The sequence below is a fragment of the Phasianus colchicus genome, chromosome 15 (assembly GCF_987193195.1).
Source record: "Phasianus colchicus chromosome 15, bPhaCol1.hap1.1, whole genome shotgun sequence".
NCBI classification, from domain to species: Eukaryota; Metazoa; Chordata; class Aves; order Galliformes; family Phasianidae; genus Phasianus; species Phasianus colchicus.
In genome coordinates, this window is record NC_143450.1 from 4302414 (window position 1) to 4319422 (window position 17009).

The 17009-nt window shown below is 41.1% G+C and overlaps 2 protein-coding genes across 2 annotated transcripts in view; one reads left to right on the forward strand and one right to left on the reverse strand.

Moving 5' to 3' along the window:
- KCNIP1 (potassium voltage-gated channel interacting protein 1) overlaps positions 1-17009 on the reverse strand; it is a 299615-nt gene that overhangs the window by 265098 nt on the left and 17508 nt on the right. The gene's annotated exons all lie outside the window — the stretch shown is intronic.
- KCNMB1 (potassium calcium-activated channel subfamily M regulatory beta subunit 1) lies at positions 1881-8321 on the forward strand. The gene is made up of 4 exons (XM_031598006.2): positions 1881-2029; positions 5934-6106; positions 7162-7357; positions 7978-8321. Exons 2-4 carry the CDS (start codon positions 5970-5972, stop codon positions 8245-8247), a joined length of 603 nt encoding a protein of 200 aa, XP_031453866.1. The 5' UTR covers positions 1881-2029; positions 5934-5969; the 3' UTR covers positions 8248-8321.

Here is a 17009-nt window from a genome sequence, read left to right on the forward strand (position 1 = left end):
AAAAATCTTTCCTAAAATTTCCCATTAGATGCCCGACTCCTTAGTCTGAGAATTCATCTTGGATATTTCAGAGCTGGCTTTCAAAATATTCAACAATGGAAAAGAAAAAAAAAAAAAAAAAGAAGTCCACCAACCCAGATCACATTGTAGCTAGGAATAACTTCTGTTCTAAAGCTTTTTCCAAACTTCAAATGTCATTTTTCAGATTTTGCTACATCACTTCTCAAATATTAAAAAACGGCCAAGATCATAAATCTTCCCAATCTAGATGACAGAAGCAGGCTTCATCTTAGTAACTGCTAGACCCTTAAAGCTAAATCCGAGTCAGCTTTGTGCGTTCTCTTCTGCATCAGTAATAACAGAAAAAGGTACAATGAGTGGAGAATCATCTGTAGTTGTAGACAGCTTAAACTCTCTGAACTTGCTAGTTTCAAATCTTTTACTACAAGCGAGCCTGAATGACCAGCTCAAGGTGAAACAACTAATTATTAGGTTAGAAAGCAGAGTGGAGAGGATCCCGTGCTTGTTTACAATACTCAGAACACTCTGTGTTCTTGCTGAATGAACTCACTACAGTTCCTTTAGTCTATCAATAAGGTGGCCTTCCTCCCTCTCACTGCAGGGCACCTACCAGTAACATCCAGGCTAAACGTTCCAGTCATCACCATGGCAGCCCATCCTGTTCACACTCTATACTAACAACAATCCAGCTTATCAGAGGAGGGAATGGTCAGGAAGAAAAGGCTCCTTTATTTTTAAACATAAAGTACCATATTTCCAGTGCAAAAGGGGAAAAAATAGATATTTGGGCTTTTTTGATGAACTGGGTACCAACAACAAACAGGCCACAGCAGCAAAAACATTATCACACATTGTAACTTCATTGCTGTATTTTGCGGTTGAGTTGAGCTTCTGTCATTGCAGCTACACTCCGCTGGAAGCTACCTTCTTGTGCTCTAAAACTCCTTATGCAGGAGGATCTGGTTTTTGGCAAAGATGACCTGCATGCAGCTCAGAAGTTTCCAGCAGCATCTATCCAATAGCATTTCCCATCTTCTTCTCTGTTAACCATCAGTACTTCCAGCAAGCAAACCACATCTTCTGGAACACAACTGAACAGAAGGTGTAGACTCTCTATGCCCTAAAGGAACAAATGAATCAAGTTCTGAAGCTCATTGAAGACCCGTATTCGTTCTATCTCTGTTGCAAGACTCATGCAGCTTCATAACAAGACACCAGATAAGCTTTGAGAAGAAAACGGGATGTTTTATACATTTGTACACACACGTATACACACACATTAACACAACAGAGTCCTGCATCTTCTTTTCCTCTCCTGTGCTCTGCGTTTCCCACTTTCTTCCCCCAGATTTCCTCTAAAACATACTCTCTTGCTTACGCACTCCCTCTCTCTAGCTGAGGCTGTGCCCTTCAGCCCCACGTCCTGCAGGATATAACACAAGTTCCCCACAGGACTCCTACCTGTGTCTAAAGGAACACTGGTAACAGCATACTCCCAGAACTTTTTTTCTTAGAAGAAAAATACAAACCCCCACAAACATTTAATATTTATAACACTTGCAGTCCAGAGTACTTCCATAAATCTTACCCAAAAGACCTAACAGATTTCTAAACCAAAAAGCTGCACGAGGGCAGCAGGAGAGCAGCTTAAGACAAATCCATGGGGATGCGGGATGTGGTAAAGTGGCTGTAGTGTATGAGAAAAGTCAGTCCCTTCAGCTGTAGTCAGTCTCGGTATTGTGGTTTCCTGGTTTCAGCAATTAATCTGAAAAAGGACAGCACTCTTTCATACCTTACCATTTATGGTTACAGAAAGCTTCTCAATAGGGGAACTAAATTATGAGTTCGGCCACAGTAAAGCAAACCCAGAGAAGTACAGGAAAGAAAAAAAAACCTCCACCAGTTCTACCCTCCACTGCTTTATGGTGTAACACCTTTCTGCCCAACAAGTCTGTCACATACCAGGAGTTGTCCTTCCACCAGCAAAGGCAGCATTTCATCAGAAACAGTAAGTATATTTTTAGCAATTTTTCTTTTCCTTGTGAGCAAACAATAGCTTTGCTTTCTGGCAAATATAGAGCTCTTGGAAGCTTTCTAAATCTCCAGTGCTACAGAGGAAACCCACCTAACTTTTCTGTAGCACACGGGCAAGTTGTAACTGTATGCTAACAATTATGGACAATTATCAGACTGTAAATACAACGGTTGTTTTTCCCACACAATGCAGAATCTTAAGAGTCTGCAGCCCTCATAGGATCTTTGCTCTTTGGAGTTTCATGGCTCTGGGTGCTCAGCACTCCATAGCATTCCTTCAGGACTGTGCTTCATCTATTCCCAGGGAAGTTAGAGATGAACCACACTTGAACTCTGTCAGACTTCTTTGAAAACTACTCTTAAACTGAATAACCTTGTACAGTTCTGTACAACAGAGAGACCCAAAGCAGCAGTCCGCAAAGAATTCATAAGTGCTAAACTGATCAAAGGGGTTTTTCTTGTTTTTTTCTTTAAGAACTACCGAGTAGAAAAACATGCACAGAATCTTAGGCTCCACTCATTTTTAAACAAACAAACAAAAAATTAACTTAATTCACGTTAGTGTCAAAGTAGCTAACCAGTCCTTAAGTAAATTGGTATGATTTATTTCATAAAAAGAATGCAACTGTATGGTGTTACGCAGTTTTAGTACTGAATCTTCAGGATTACAGTAGAGCACTGCAGAATCTGCTTTTCCATGCAAATTTACTCTGAGGTTCAGCATCAGTCTATTCTCACAAGATGCATCATGTTTGCAGTCGTAGGTGTGCAGAATACACTAAAAGTAACGGGCTCTCATATTGCAACAAACAAGATTGGTGCCCTCTGGCCCCAGCACCACTGGGGAAAGCAGACCTGTTACCAGCAGTACATTGTTTATAAATGCTAAGAAAGGAAATGGGGCAGGGGGAGGGAAGGAACCAAGTACCAGTGTGAGTGCAGGTCTAACTTCAGGGATGTACGTGGGGGGAGCAAGTATGGGAAAGGAGCATTGCAAACACTCAGAGGAATAAACAAACAAACGTCAGCGATGAGCTTAATTCTACTACGAGACACTAGCAAGTAAATAAGGCATACAGCTCTGCCACAGCAGAATAACCAGAACTTATATTTACAGGACTCAGATTTACAATTGCCTTCTGGCTCCCACACCAGTAGATGCTATGGACATCCCCTGGATAGTGCTGCTAATGAGCTCAGAGCAGCCTGGCACAGCCTGAGACAGAGGCCCTCTACCTCTTACCAGCTCACGGCACTGGGAACTCCTCAAGAGATGGGAGAGGAGGCAGGGGCTTCCCACTGAGTATCAGGCACATCTGCTAGTCAGAGCAGGGGACTGTGTTCCAAACCTGAGCAGATGGCATCCTTAGGATTATCACCAGCAGCTGTCAGTGCAGTGATTATGCATTGAAATTGCACAGCTAATGTACTGTATAATTTAACTAGACTGAGGGAAAAGAAATATCAGGGAGAAGGAACATTATGAAAAGATTTGGAGCTTGTATTTTCCTAATAATTATGGAGGCACCCTGCAATCTTCAGTGCAGAAGACACATTTAGATCTGCTCTTGAAGGACAAGCTAAAATCCCCATTATATACTCCAAACATCTTCCAATCCAAATACACTCAGACTTCCTGGGCCAATTGAGTCCTCAGCAGTGCTTTATTTTTCAGAGATTTAATGATTTTTTTCAGAGGAAACACTTAATGAGCTCTTTCAACATTCCTCCTAACGTGCACTGGTGGGGCTAGAAGATGGAAGAGAAGAACTTTTCAATCTGGAATATTAACCTTTTGAGCACCGGTGAAACTCCAAATACATTTTTTCTATATATACACACAGGATGATCCCAAAACTTCCCAGCGTAACTGGGACAGCTATGTAAACACTGTAGCTCGAGTAAAACTTGGAGAGTAACAGCACTAGAGACAGAGTTATCGTCAAGTCACGCGGACGGTACCCATTTTTCCACTCCTTCCCACAGAACTGATTAAAGATTAATCATCCTTACTGCATGTAAGAATTGCTAACAAGGCAGGTCTCCTGTTCGCTGTCACCAGCTTCCCACTGTTCTTGCAGGACCACCTGGCCTCAGGGCCCATGCCCCCTCTGTTCCATCTCATCCCCTGACCAAGCTGCACAACCTAACTTAAGAATATTAGCTCATATGGTTGCGTGGACTTCTTGTGTTAAACTCCAGCTCCTATAAGCAGGTCACATCCATCTTACTGCAGTTTCCAAGTGAAGACTGTTCCCTTCTAGAACACCAGCAGGTCATACACAATCATCAGAAAGACCATGCCCTTAAGAAAGCTGTAAGCCACATCCTGAGCGGTCCTTGATGTTCTATTTAAAAGCAGAATTAACCACGGTTCTGGACAAAATTCACTACTTCAACAATAACAACTCTTTTTCTTCCTAATGACCCCTCAAAACATTTAGGTATTATGCATTAATAGTTACCTGAAAATATACACAAATGAAAATTAAGATCTCAAACTAGCAACACTCGAATTATACCCACACACTTCTTTAAGGAGCTGACAGTGTCTTTCTCTTGCCTTTCCCCAGCCATGCTGACCCAGCCCCACAGCTCTCCCAGCCTGGCACTGCTGGGATTGCCTGCTCACGGGTAAAAGAGCAGCTATTCACCAACTCAGGCTTGTGGCTACCTTATGCTTTACCTAAACTCACATCTTTTATTTGCCCCGTGGATTAGCTGAGCACAGGTGGATTTCAGTGGGTACCTGCACACACCTAAAGCCAAAACCCCGAGAATGTCTCAGCCACTGCACGAAGCTGTGTACTACTGTTTTGCAATGAGAACAAGACAAGATCTGTTGTGCCACACACATAACATTCTGCCCTTCTCCTGCACTGCTTTCCTCTCTTCTGTGCCCAGAAACCCACACACATCTTGCCAGTCTGTTTTTTCCCTACCAGTGGCTTGCCCCATGTTTCAATTAAAAAAGCAAATGCTCAAACCCTAAGTTACACCTGTCAGTGGGACACAGATCCTGGAGATGGGCTGAACTCTTTGTGATTGTTATGCCTCATTTTGATAGCAATCCCATAAAACAACAGTACTGATTTAATAGCATATGGATTCACAGCAAATATCATCAGATTCTCTACAGCAAAGTATCAGCAAGATGACTGGAAATGCTGTTCAGCAGGGGAGCACGGGTGAGATGCCAGGCTCTCCTGAGCTCTATGAGCTCCCAGTATGACACCAGCACTGCAGGGCTCATCCCTATCTATGAGTGCCAGCAGCAGTCATTGCCCTGCACCTGTGGTGGAACAGCAGCAGCCCTCACTGCTGTCTTCTGATCCTGTCCCATTGGGTTTGGTGGCATCACCCTCCTCGTGCCATTAAAAGGCAGTTTTTCCGCCCCATGTAGTTGGGTAGCAGGCTTGATATATCTCCAAATGGACAAGGCTATAAAACATACATTGAGGAATCAAAACCATACATCTAATTTTAAATGTAACACTTTTCCAGCTCTTTTGAAATAATAATAAAAAAGAAAGACACACTTCAGGCTAAACCTGAAGACGGAATGGAAAAAATGGAAAAAGGACTCTACTTTGGGAGGGTTTTCCCTTCATGCAGCCTTTACCAATACACAACACAGAGCACTTCTTACTTCAAGAAGTAATGTCAAATAGGCCAAATTAAGGCTAAAGACAATCCAGCTGTTCAAACTCCCTCAGATCATAATGATAGTTTCCAACTCCCACCCAACCTTCCCTCCCTGCTTTCTTCGCCCATCACTTTATTAAGCAGTACACAGTTTGTGCAACAAGATATTTCAGAAATCATTCAACTGCAATACTGATAGCCCATTCTAATCATGATTGTCTCTCACAAAACAGGATCAGAGACATTCCAGACTTCCTACCACCTAAATCATGTTGGCAAAAAAGCTGGTGACTGCGCAGAAGCGAGGAGAGACGAGGGCCCTATGCCTGGGACTGGGAATGGTCGCATGCTCCATGATGATGTACTTCTTTATTGGGATTACAATTGTGCCATTCTACACTAAAAGGTAGTAAATCATTTGATTATGAATACAAGGCTGTTTCTTTTTTGCTGTTTTCAAACACAATTATTAAGAGAGCCAAAATATATGTTAGGATGCAGAATAATGAATAAATATTACATTTTTAAAGAGCTCACAAGAACGAAAGATAGAATTAAGAAAAGAGTGAGCCATTAAGTGAGGCACTTACAGGTAAGCACACGAAAGAGGGCTATGACCATCCTCAGGGCTAGAACCAGAGCAAACTAAACCAAAACATTTACTATGAACCAAATAAGATAAAAACCAGTCGTGCTTATCAAAGTTTGAAAATGAAAAGTTAAGTCTTCCATAAATGTAACCAAAAAAAAAAAGCAAGAAAAAAACCCATACTTTTCAGTGATACAGGCTTATCAGAGAAGTAATGGTAAATTTGTTTGGTCAATCAGATGCATCTTGCCTCCAGATCAACCATCATGAGAAACACCTTCAGCAGCCGAGTCCACCACCACAAATACTGCAGAATACATTGAATGCCAATAAGGTTACAATCACTCACATTTTTATTTCATTTCACAAGTTCTGCCTCTATATATAAAATCAATTTGCAAAAAACGAAGTGTACTAAAACCAAGCGTTTACTAAAACCAAGACTTCAGTAGCTTGTTTTTCCATGCATGAAGATTTTGGCAGAAGTACATTAATTGTTTCTTTCTTTGTAGCAGCACCTTTATACTCAGAAACCTCCAGGCATATATATTGGCAGATATCAGTGCTGTTTTTCATACCACAAAAACAGAACAGGCAGACTTCAACACTACTTTATGTAACAACATTCCGTAATGGATTCAGAAAAGCTGTTTAGAGCCATACTCTGAGATTTGAAAAACATTAACAAAAGACTTGTAAAAAAAAATTAGTTTCTTAAGAGTGGTAGGAGGGGCAAAGCTCACTGCATTGGTGATGAGCAGCCTGAGCTCTGCCTGTGCTAACCCAGCAGTGGCACCCAGAGATGAAGCTCTAATGTTTAATAACTCATAACTGATGCCACAAAAGCAATGCTTTCTGTTTTGGTTTTGTAGTGTTTGGACAACAGAAACCATATGCAAGGTCCTCAAAGCCAACATCAAGGACAAAGCCCTCTGCCCAAAAAGCGAAAGCTCAGAGGATGAAGATATCTTTCACTACCCTTGCCTACAGGTGTGGGTTAATCTGACAGCCTCAGGACAAGAGGTCATGTTGTATCACACTGAAGATACCCTGGAAAGAAATCCAAAGGTATTTGGAGCACATTCCATTCTCTCTCTGATGCTATTCAACACTTCTGATTCAATGGGAGCAGTAAGAGCAAGGCACACAGCTTTGCAGCCAAGCAGCAGAGCACAAATAGTTGTTCAGCTTTCATACACTGATGCTCATGCTTAGACCAAGGAATGCTTAAAATGTTTCAGAACATAGAAGGTGCTCCGATTTTTTCTTTAAACATTACATCAAACATTAAGTTAATACTTATTAAGCAGTTGTACCAACTGGTCATGAATATTTAACATATATGAATATTTAAACATATGCAAGTCTCTGAGTTGAAGACAAATGGTACTATAACATAAAAGTGACAGTCCCAAAGCCGGAGTTTCATTCTGAGCATGTTAATGGTTTCTAGCAACATTACTCCAACCTGTAAGTCTGCAAATTTGGAGCATACATGCACCGGCAGACAGCGGGGAAATAGGGCAAATGTCTCATGGACAAAGGCACACCAAGCCAATCTCGGGATACCAGCCAAGCCACAGGAGCTTTTGTCAGCACCAGCATGTTTGTTTTACTCAATGCAACGTTACTACAAATCCTGCATTACAGCATCTGTTATAACAAGTCATTTCAATTTCTCCTTCCAGTGCTCGTATGTCCCCGGCAACTCCGAGAACTCCAAAGAAGTGAAAGCACGAATAGAAAAAATTGCAAACAATTTCAAAAAATATCAGACGTTCCCATGCTACTATGACCCAGGAGGAATGCAGACCAATGTCATTTTAAGCAGACTTTATCCCCCCAAAGGCCTCCTCTTCACTTTCCTTTGGCCCACGCTCCTGTTTACCGGTGGATGTCTGATTATTGTCCTGGTAAAGATCAGCCAGTACGTTTCTGTTCTTTCTGCTCGGCAGTAGAAAGTAAATATCTCGCAAAGACTGTTGCTACCTATTAAAGTGCCTTTGTTCTGCCTTGGCATTCTGTGACTTTTCAATACACCAGGAGTCAGCATAAGGTTAAGTTTTCTATGCCAGCTTGTCCCCCAGCCCAGCAATGCTGGGGGAAGGTGAGCTGTTGCTCTTCCTTGCAGCAGGCACTGACCCCCTCATATCCCACACAGTCCAGGTGGCTCTGGGATGCTCAGGAGTCACTCACTTGCCTCAGGAGAGCAGATGCTCCTGATCCCACTGAGCTTGAAGACCAATGAGATGTGTAAAGGCACAGAGCTTGTGCTGCAGATCCCAGCTCAGTTTCCTGACAGCAGCTCAGGAACCCATCCATCATCCCTCCCTCCTCCTCACCTCCCTGCTCATGGTTACCCCTGACAGCAGGAGTTGAAAATTTATTCAGATCTCTTCCAGATATACCTCTACCAAAAATAGAGCACTACATGAAAACTGTTATTTCCCACCAACATGTACACATTGCAAGTACATGGAAAAAAAAAAACCTTACACAACCATCACAACTTCTTCCTTCAATGAAGTACCATTTTACGTTTGGGTAGGAGATATTCTGAGTGAAAGCAGCTAGTGTAGGAGAAAAACATTTGTAATCTCTGTTATTTTGTACGCATTGCAAGTCCGTATTAAAAGAGAGAGGGGCTCAAATGCAAGAAGTTCCCTACAAGAGAGTTTTTGACAAAAAAAATATACGTGTCACAGATGTCTGCAATTATTTTACAATAATACACTGTCTATTTAAGCATAGTTCTTAATGAGAAACTGTTGTAGATGCTTTTTCCTTCACATGTTCTCTTAAAGCAGAAAGGTTCTTTTAGCAACATGCCAGGTTACTGAAGTACTTCTTGTAAGATCTTCCTATCTATTGTATGTCTGCTGAATTTTAACTCACCAAAGAGTGAGACTGAGTTCTCTCAACACTCTACAAGCTTCCTTAAGCACATCAGGAAGCTACATACTCCATAGATTTGTGTTTTACTATTACTGGACTGTACTGTCAAGTCTACAATAAACTTGAACTTTAAGAAATGCTATTCTTCCAAGATGTGGCAAAACATATTGCATGGGAAGTGCTTAATACAATCTCCAAATGTGACCTAAGGCACAGGCCAATAGATCTGTCTGTTCCCACAGCCTTGATGTGCACCACCTAACCTCCTCAAAAGGCCCTGCCTCCCTTTACCTTCTCCATAAGAATAGCTTAGCTTACAATGGATGCTTAGAGTACATCTGAACCTCTACGGAGTTCCTCCCTCTTTAGGTGGTCCTAAACAACTCTGTATTACAAGGCAATACTTTTGAGAACATCAGAAACAACACAAACTCTGAAAGCTTGCTATACATTACTCAGCAAACCACCTGTGATGAATCAAGCAAAGCAGCCCAGAAATGCGTCCTTATAGGATTAGTTACGGTCAGATTTGTTTAGCAAATACATCCTTATAATCACAAAGCAATCACACGAGTAAAACTTAAACAGCCAGTAAATCCCCAGCAAACAGTGACAATTTATATGTGCCTCAGTGAGGTGCCCAGTGCTGTCTGTACAACTGCACAATGGAGGTATGACAAAAGAAGCCATCAGGGAAAGAACAAGAAATGAAATAACAAATAAGATGCCTCCAGAGGAAAACATGGAGAGTCCTGATCAGGAAATAACTACTGATTGGGTTCCAGGCAGGTGCACACAGCTCCCTCCCATAGCACAAAGAACGGCTGCTGTGTGCATCACAACACCATTACAACAATAACAGTGCTAAAGCCAACTGGAACATGAAAGAAACACTGGAAGAATAAGCATAGATTTTAGATCCTGATTAATAATTTACTTGTGCAGGCCATTTGTATTTCTATAGGAATAACAATGCTTTCCTGGAACTGTCACAGACCCTACTTCCCAAGTGCTGCATATAGACTGTTGGGAGCAGTTTTTCTTGCTGATGTCAAACAAGGTCTGGATGTGGCAGTTCTATTGTAGAAAAGACAGAAAAAAGTAATCCAGCATTACTGTCAGGGGAATTTGCAAAACACTCTAAAGTGAAGCCCATCCCAGAAGCGAGAAGATAGTTTTCTGGATAAGGTGGATTCAACATTGATCAGCTTTCAATAAGGTCACCTTGCTCCACCTTTGAAAGACAGCAACAATGGCAGCTTTAGGGGAACTGAAGGGATGCTGATCCATTACAAAGTCACCCATCTGTCACCCATGTCAGTCACCTACATAAAACATGGCAGGCATGTTCTGGCTACCTCCAACAATTCGTTTTTAAGCATGCTGCTAACTGGTCTGTTTTCACTCCCCAGTACTCAAAGTAGCTGCAGGACAGTTAAGACAGAGAAGACTGGGGTGCCCAAGGATTCCTCGCTCTCTGAATACAGAACTGCTCGTGGCAGTCAGACACCTTCCAGACAAGCAACTGCTGCCATGTTCTTGGTAGCCTTTAAAAAAATAAATAAGGAAAAAAAAAAAGACTGCACCAATTTGTGGCCTTAGAAACCATATCAAACAATCGCTGTATTACACTTTGAGCAGTTTCTGTATCAGAACAATAGCCTTGGTGGTTAACCAGACAGCTCCACATACAGGAGATGAAAAACCTGGAGTCAGAAAAGATTTCAGTTGGGTAAAAAATGATGGTAAGTTTTCCTATAAAGCATTTTTCTGTTCACAATGAAAGGGTTGGTATAGGTGGCAGAAAGGTACACCAGGCCATACCAGCTCCCCTGCAGGAGACAGGGCAACACACAGCCACGTAGCTCTACTCAGTCAGAAGACACAACTGGCAATCATCTCAAATTCCTCAGAAACTCAAGTGCTCAAAGGAGCTATAGAGCAAACTGCAGTTTTCTTTTTACCCCCCAATATAATGGCAAACTGTAAAAATGCTATGGAAGCACACACGTAGGGGCTTTTTATTGGTGGTAGTGCTTAGTTCTTCTGGAGCAAAGTTTCTTTTACTGTGCTTCTCTAAAATATAAGTTATAATGGATAGCTGTAATATTAGATGTTTTTCTCCTTGTTATCTCTGGTTCTCCACACTCTCGAGTGCTTTAACAGAAAGAAAAGGCAGCAAAAATCTGACAAAGAAAGGCGACTTCTGCCCAGTAGAGGAGTCAATGAAACAGATTAAAGAAAGTAATAATACCACTTAATACCACGCTCTTCTTGAAGAAGTAGCAATGAAAAAACATCTTGTCAAAGTTGAAGGACTGACAGCGTGCTCTTCCACAGCTTTCCAAAAATAGCTGTGCATCTCTTAAATAAATACAAGTAGTCTCGTTACACCCAACACTTCTTTCCCTACAAGTGTCACACAGCAGTCGCAGAGATATGAAGCTGTCATTCACGTGCTGCTAAACCCAAACCTGCACAGGTATGTTCCCTTTTCTCTTTGATCACATATCTCCATGATTTATTCCTATACCTTTCACAGAAAAGACATTTTTTCCACAGAAGAATTGGGTACTAAAGAACTTAAGAGCTTTAAAACAGCTGAGTTACAAGTAAAAATCACATCCTACTATTATTGCATATATAAAATTAGGATGATTTGAATAATTAGCATTGCATTTTTTATTTGTCTTTATATATGAATACCTACAGATAGCCAGATAGATCAGAACAGGAAGGACTGAGCACACTGACAGTAACACATAACATCAGTCACTTAACATTCATTTTACTTGTTGAAATGGGCTTAGAGAGAAGCACTGCCCAAACCTACACCTAATAAATAAAAAATACTTACAAAGCTATGAAATGAGAATCAGCCAAACGGATTTTTATCATCTTATCTCCAGAGGAAACATAAATAAATACATTTCTATGCGGTGTTAAGGCAGTTCAAATTTGCAACACAGAAATCATGGAGGCCTTCTTTCAAGTCTCTCAGTGCTCACTACGTGATGGAGTGGCTGTTGAAGCCTGAACTGAGGCCATGGAGGAAAGCTGCAATACATCTGCCTGCTCTGCAGAGCCCCACTTCCCTTCTGAGACTCTTCCCACACAGACTGCTCTCTGGGCTGGCTATCACCATGTCTCAGTATGCATGAGACCATCAGCAGAGAACTCCTCAGCTCAAATCTTGTCTGTCTTCTCCACATGAACTTTACTACGGTATAATTTTAGAATTCCATCGACAAGAAATACGAACACAGCTGAATAGACAAAAATAACAGCAGGGCATCTGTAATTCCTCATAGGGCAAAGAGGAGAAGCATTAGCTTGATGAACCACAGTTTAAGTTAACGTGCTATTTTTAAAAGCATCTATGCAACTTGAATGTCCTTTAAAAATTTTATGTTCACCCTTTTGTTTCTGGAGATGATCATAATGTCATGCCTCTGGAACACAAGGTAAAACAGCAACTAGATAGGAAAGTCCTGCTTCAAAATGCAAGGAGATGCAGGGACACCAGACTGTCTACAGATGAGTCAAAACAGTAGGCGTGTATTTTAATTCATTAATAAATAAAGCGTAGACACGTACATTTGTGCACGTATTTTTAACAGTGCTGCAACAATTTATGTAGCCTGTCATATATTTGTATATTTATATACACATGCAAGAATTCTCATTCTCTGGGAGGAACAACCACTATCCTTTAAAGCCAAAGGAGACAAAGGTTTTCATACCAAAACCAGCAACTATTTCCATAAGGAATATTATAGTTAAAAAACGACACCAAAAACCAATTTTTTCAATTACTCTTGGTGGACTGTCAGATATAAGACAAATGAAGGAGTATAAACGCAAATGAACTTGACACTGTCATAGCTTTGAAGTTCCAAAACTCTTCAAAGTGCTTTTACTAAGAAATATAAAACAGTGTGACAGCTGCAGAAACCACAACAGGACACCAAAGACTGCCCCACTGTGCCCACAAGTCACATCAGGGTAGGTTCCCAAGCTCCACCTAGAGATAAGATATTATACTGGAAGTCTGTGTTTTTCCTTTTATAGTTACTGACATTTCTTCTCCTCCATAGCCACTCAAATAGTTCTTCAAGACTCACTAGCAGAGGGGAGATAATTCACTGCTTTCTTGACTGCATTTAGTGGAGCAATGAGATAGCACCAAACAGAACTCCTGAAGAAGTTAAAATAAATTACAATCAAACAAAATGCCTGAAGTTGAACACCACCTTATCATTCCACTTCAGAGCTGTCGTGTTGGTAAGGAGCCTCACCACTCCATAACTCCCTAAAGTACTTCCCCACACATCAAGAAAACACTTCACATTTCTTCATGGCCAGGTAAAAGCATTGCTTACTGTCTGACACTTGTCCAAAGAATCCCAGGCAAGCAATTCAGACTGGAAGAATCAAGTCATCCTGGCAGAAATGAGTCCATGGGCCTATAATGTTGTGCCACTGCCTTCATAACAAAGCATTCTCAGCTTCCCAGTATTGTAGCAGTGTACTTACAGGCAGATGACTTGACTTCCACCAGAGATGAGGAAAGCAAAGTAAGTGACTTTTTGACACAGATGCGAGCCATGTGTGTAAGTGACTCAAGGCTGTGCTTCTGCATGCAGCTTTATGAGATATCAGTTCAGGAAAAGCCATCCCTTCCACATCACAGTATTGAGGAAAAAAAATAAAATAGTGTCAAGCGTGTGCTGTTACTGCTGATTTCAGCAGAAGCATCAGGGCTGTAATTGACTCGTGGCTGTTACACACAGCTGCAGCTTCAGGCCAGGGCTGCTGAACGACACCTCGTTTTAATCTTAGGTCAAGCAGGCACTGACTGCAGATGACGGAATTCCAGTCCATCACATCCATCTCCCAGAAGTCATGTACTAAACCGTGTTCAGCAAAATCACAAAGAACTGTTTGGTGTTTTTAATTGCTATAACATTAGATGCTTTGCCTGTATGCATTTAAATACGTACTAGGTAACTAACAATAGAGAAATCTGCAAATGTAAGGGAAATTACAGAAACACACACAGATTACACTGCACATGTGTGGCAGAACAAAGCTGAGAACTAGATTTAAAGCAACAAGTCAAGAAACAGTTGGGATAACATCGCACTGGTGATCTCATAAGTTAGAATTAATCTAAGAGGTAAAAGAAATGCAACGCCTTCATTAATGCACTGCCATCTCAGACATCTGCTCATAGGGACAAAAAAAAAAAAAAAGCTGGCACAATCAAAGAGCCTTTAAAAAAGAGCACTACAAACCAACTGAACTCCACTACAAGTATTTGTAGGCCAGGGTTTCAGGAACGGACAAGTTGGAGCACCTTATGACAAGGATGTGAGCTGAAGGTGGGCTGCAGGCTGGCTGCCTTAACACACACACAGATCCAGACAGCACCAAGAGCGTGGCTGTCAGCATGGGGCACCCCATAACCACAGCTCCCACAGCCCCCACTTATTAGAAATAAAATCCTAATAATTAAGGAGCTCCTTCTAGGATGTCTGATGCCCAGCTGTTTTGGAATAACGTTAACAACATGCTTGTTCCATTATTTTACAGTCTGAAGATCAGCACTCCTTAGGTGCCCATATGTACAGAATGACCTCTATGAAATGCAGCAAATCATCCATCCAGCTGATGTTCAGATGCTCTCATACAGTGTTGAGACCCTGCATATTATACAGCCTTAAAATACAAAGACTTGATGCAAAAGTAGCACTGAAAAAAAAGACAAACTGATGACACTTCTTGATCTCAAATAAATGTATAGTAATATATTTACACAGATTAAGATTAGAAAAAACATCAAGACAAACATGAATTTAAAACAGGAAAAAACAGATTAATGTAATTCTTTGTCCCATCTTTTCAACCCAGCTTGATTCCCTATCAAAAGCGGACACTGGCATCTGAGTCAGAAACCTAAATCCAGAAATTTAGAATTTATGTGACTATCAGAAAGGAAGGTCTAATTCTGAGCTATAAAAATTAATAATACATGGTTGTAGGTTTTTTGTTGTTGTTGTTTTTGGTTTTTTTTTTTTAGGATTCAAGAGCAAAGCAACTAAACCCAGTATAGAATTAACTCTAATACCATTCTCACGTCAATTCTGCAGTTGAAAGAAATGTAACTGTTTACAGGGGATCAGCAGCTCCAGTGCTCTGTTCTGTGTGTTTCCCAGTAGCTGGAGATGCGATCAAAGCTGGCTCCCATTCAAGCTGCTACTGCAAAGCCACTGTGCTTCTTTCCAAGCCATACCCATGGGTAATTCTACTCTCACACCTCTTAGCAAGAAAGCTTGCAAGAGAATGAGAGCAGCTCAGGAACAGAACAAGAGATGGACTTTGCTGGAAGTGGCACAGTTTAACGCGAACAGAAAAACAAGTAAAAAACCAACCATCACCAATAACCACACTAATAAACAGCCAGAAATATTCCACACACCTCACCAGATGTTCTACAGAACCACTGACAAGTGGACAGTTTTTCATCAGAAATTCTGACTACGTGCTGTACTCCAACTTTGGTTGTAAAACATTACATACAGTAGCTTCAAAACAAAAGCTCATTAATCAAGGAGCACTGCATTTACTGTTTCCAACACAACTTCCCATTGGGATGCTAACAAAAGCACAAGGGGTTTTGAATTTTCAAGTTCTCTTCCCTCTGCACCATGTTATAAATGCAATAATTGCTTTTCCTCAATTTCTCTCATTCTTTGCCCATTCCCCAAAATACAATCTAATATATACTCCTCCTCTAATAAATACTCTTTCATCAGGCAATTAAACTCAATCAAGCCTGATAAGATTTTTAAGCCACTGTTCCCATCTTGCTTCTCCTTCTTGTGCCAACCCATTGTGTGAAGCAACCAGTCACAATTCATTGGTTTTTGAGGGCTAAAAGAGGCCTTCCTTCAGCCATTACTTCAGCCCTGCGCCGCTCCGTGTTCATCATCCTTGTCTGCTGCCTCTCTCATTTCCAGCATATTTTTAGAATCTTTTATTGCCATCTCTTATTCCCCTGCTAGTTGTAATAACTCCTTTTGCACCTTGGCCTTTCCGATTTTATCCCTGCACGCTCCCACTATTTCATCTGTATTAGACTCTCACAGCGCTTATCTTCCCGTACCATCAGATCACTGCCTGCCCTTTCCAGCAGCAATCAGCTTTCTTCTATCTTCTTCCCAGGAGACTCTATAGATCAGCTTCCCAGACCTGCTAAATTCTCCTTCTGAAGCCCTCTGTTCCACCATGCTACCACTCTCCTTTTTCCACATGCGGCTGTGATCCCTGTCATTTAACAAGTGCCATCAACTCAAACCTTCTTTCCTCAGTTCACCCTGAAATTATGCAGTTCTGAACGAGGAAAAGACAATTAATTCAGTTTATCAATAAATCTTTATACAATAAATCCTGTACCTAAGGCTATTCAGCATACTATAATACTTAATCTAATACTCCATAACTGACTGATATAATTATAAACAAGCTATTTATTGCCCTTAATCCTCTTATGAACGATACATCTATTGACATTTGATGACAATGAAACAGGAGGGAATTATTATTATTATTATTTTTAAAAAGCTCATCTTTCCAGGAGATCAAAGGAGCTACAAATACTGCAAGCCAGCAAAAGGAAGTCTGAGGGGTAAACAACACAACACAACGTTTAGCAGTCTGTTTCCATACTAAGAAATGAACAGCCTGTTCAGCTGATGACACAGGACTGCTCTGCAGTCTGATCCAAGAACCTCAAAATCCAGGTTTTTGACTCCCTTGCCTC

Excerpts from the sequence above, each read along its gene's own strand:
- KCNMB1 (XM_031598006.2), top strand. The coding sequence starts at position 5,970 with ATGTTGGCAAAAAAGCTGGTGACTGCGCAGAAGCGAGGAGAGACGAGG. Across the intron at positions 6,107-7,161 it reads GTGCCATTCTACACTAAAAG|TGTTTGGACAACAGAAACCA; the intron begins GTAGTAAATCAT and ends TTGGTTTTGTAG. Across the intron at positions 7,358-7,977 it reads CCCTGGAAAGAAATCCAAAG|TGCTCGTATGTCCCCGGCAA; the intron begins GTATTTGGAGCA and ends TTCTCCTTCCAG.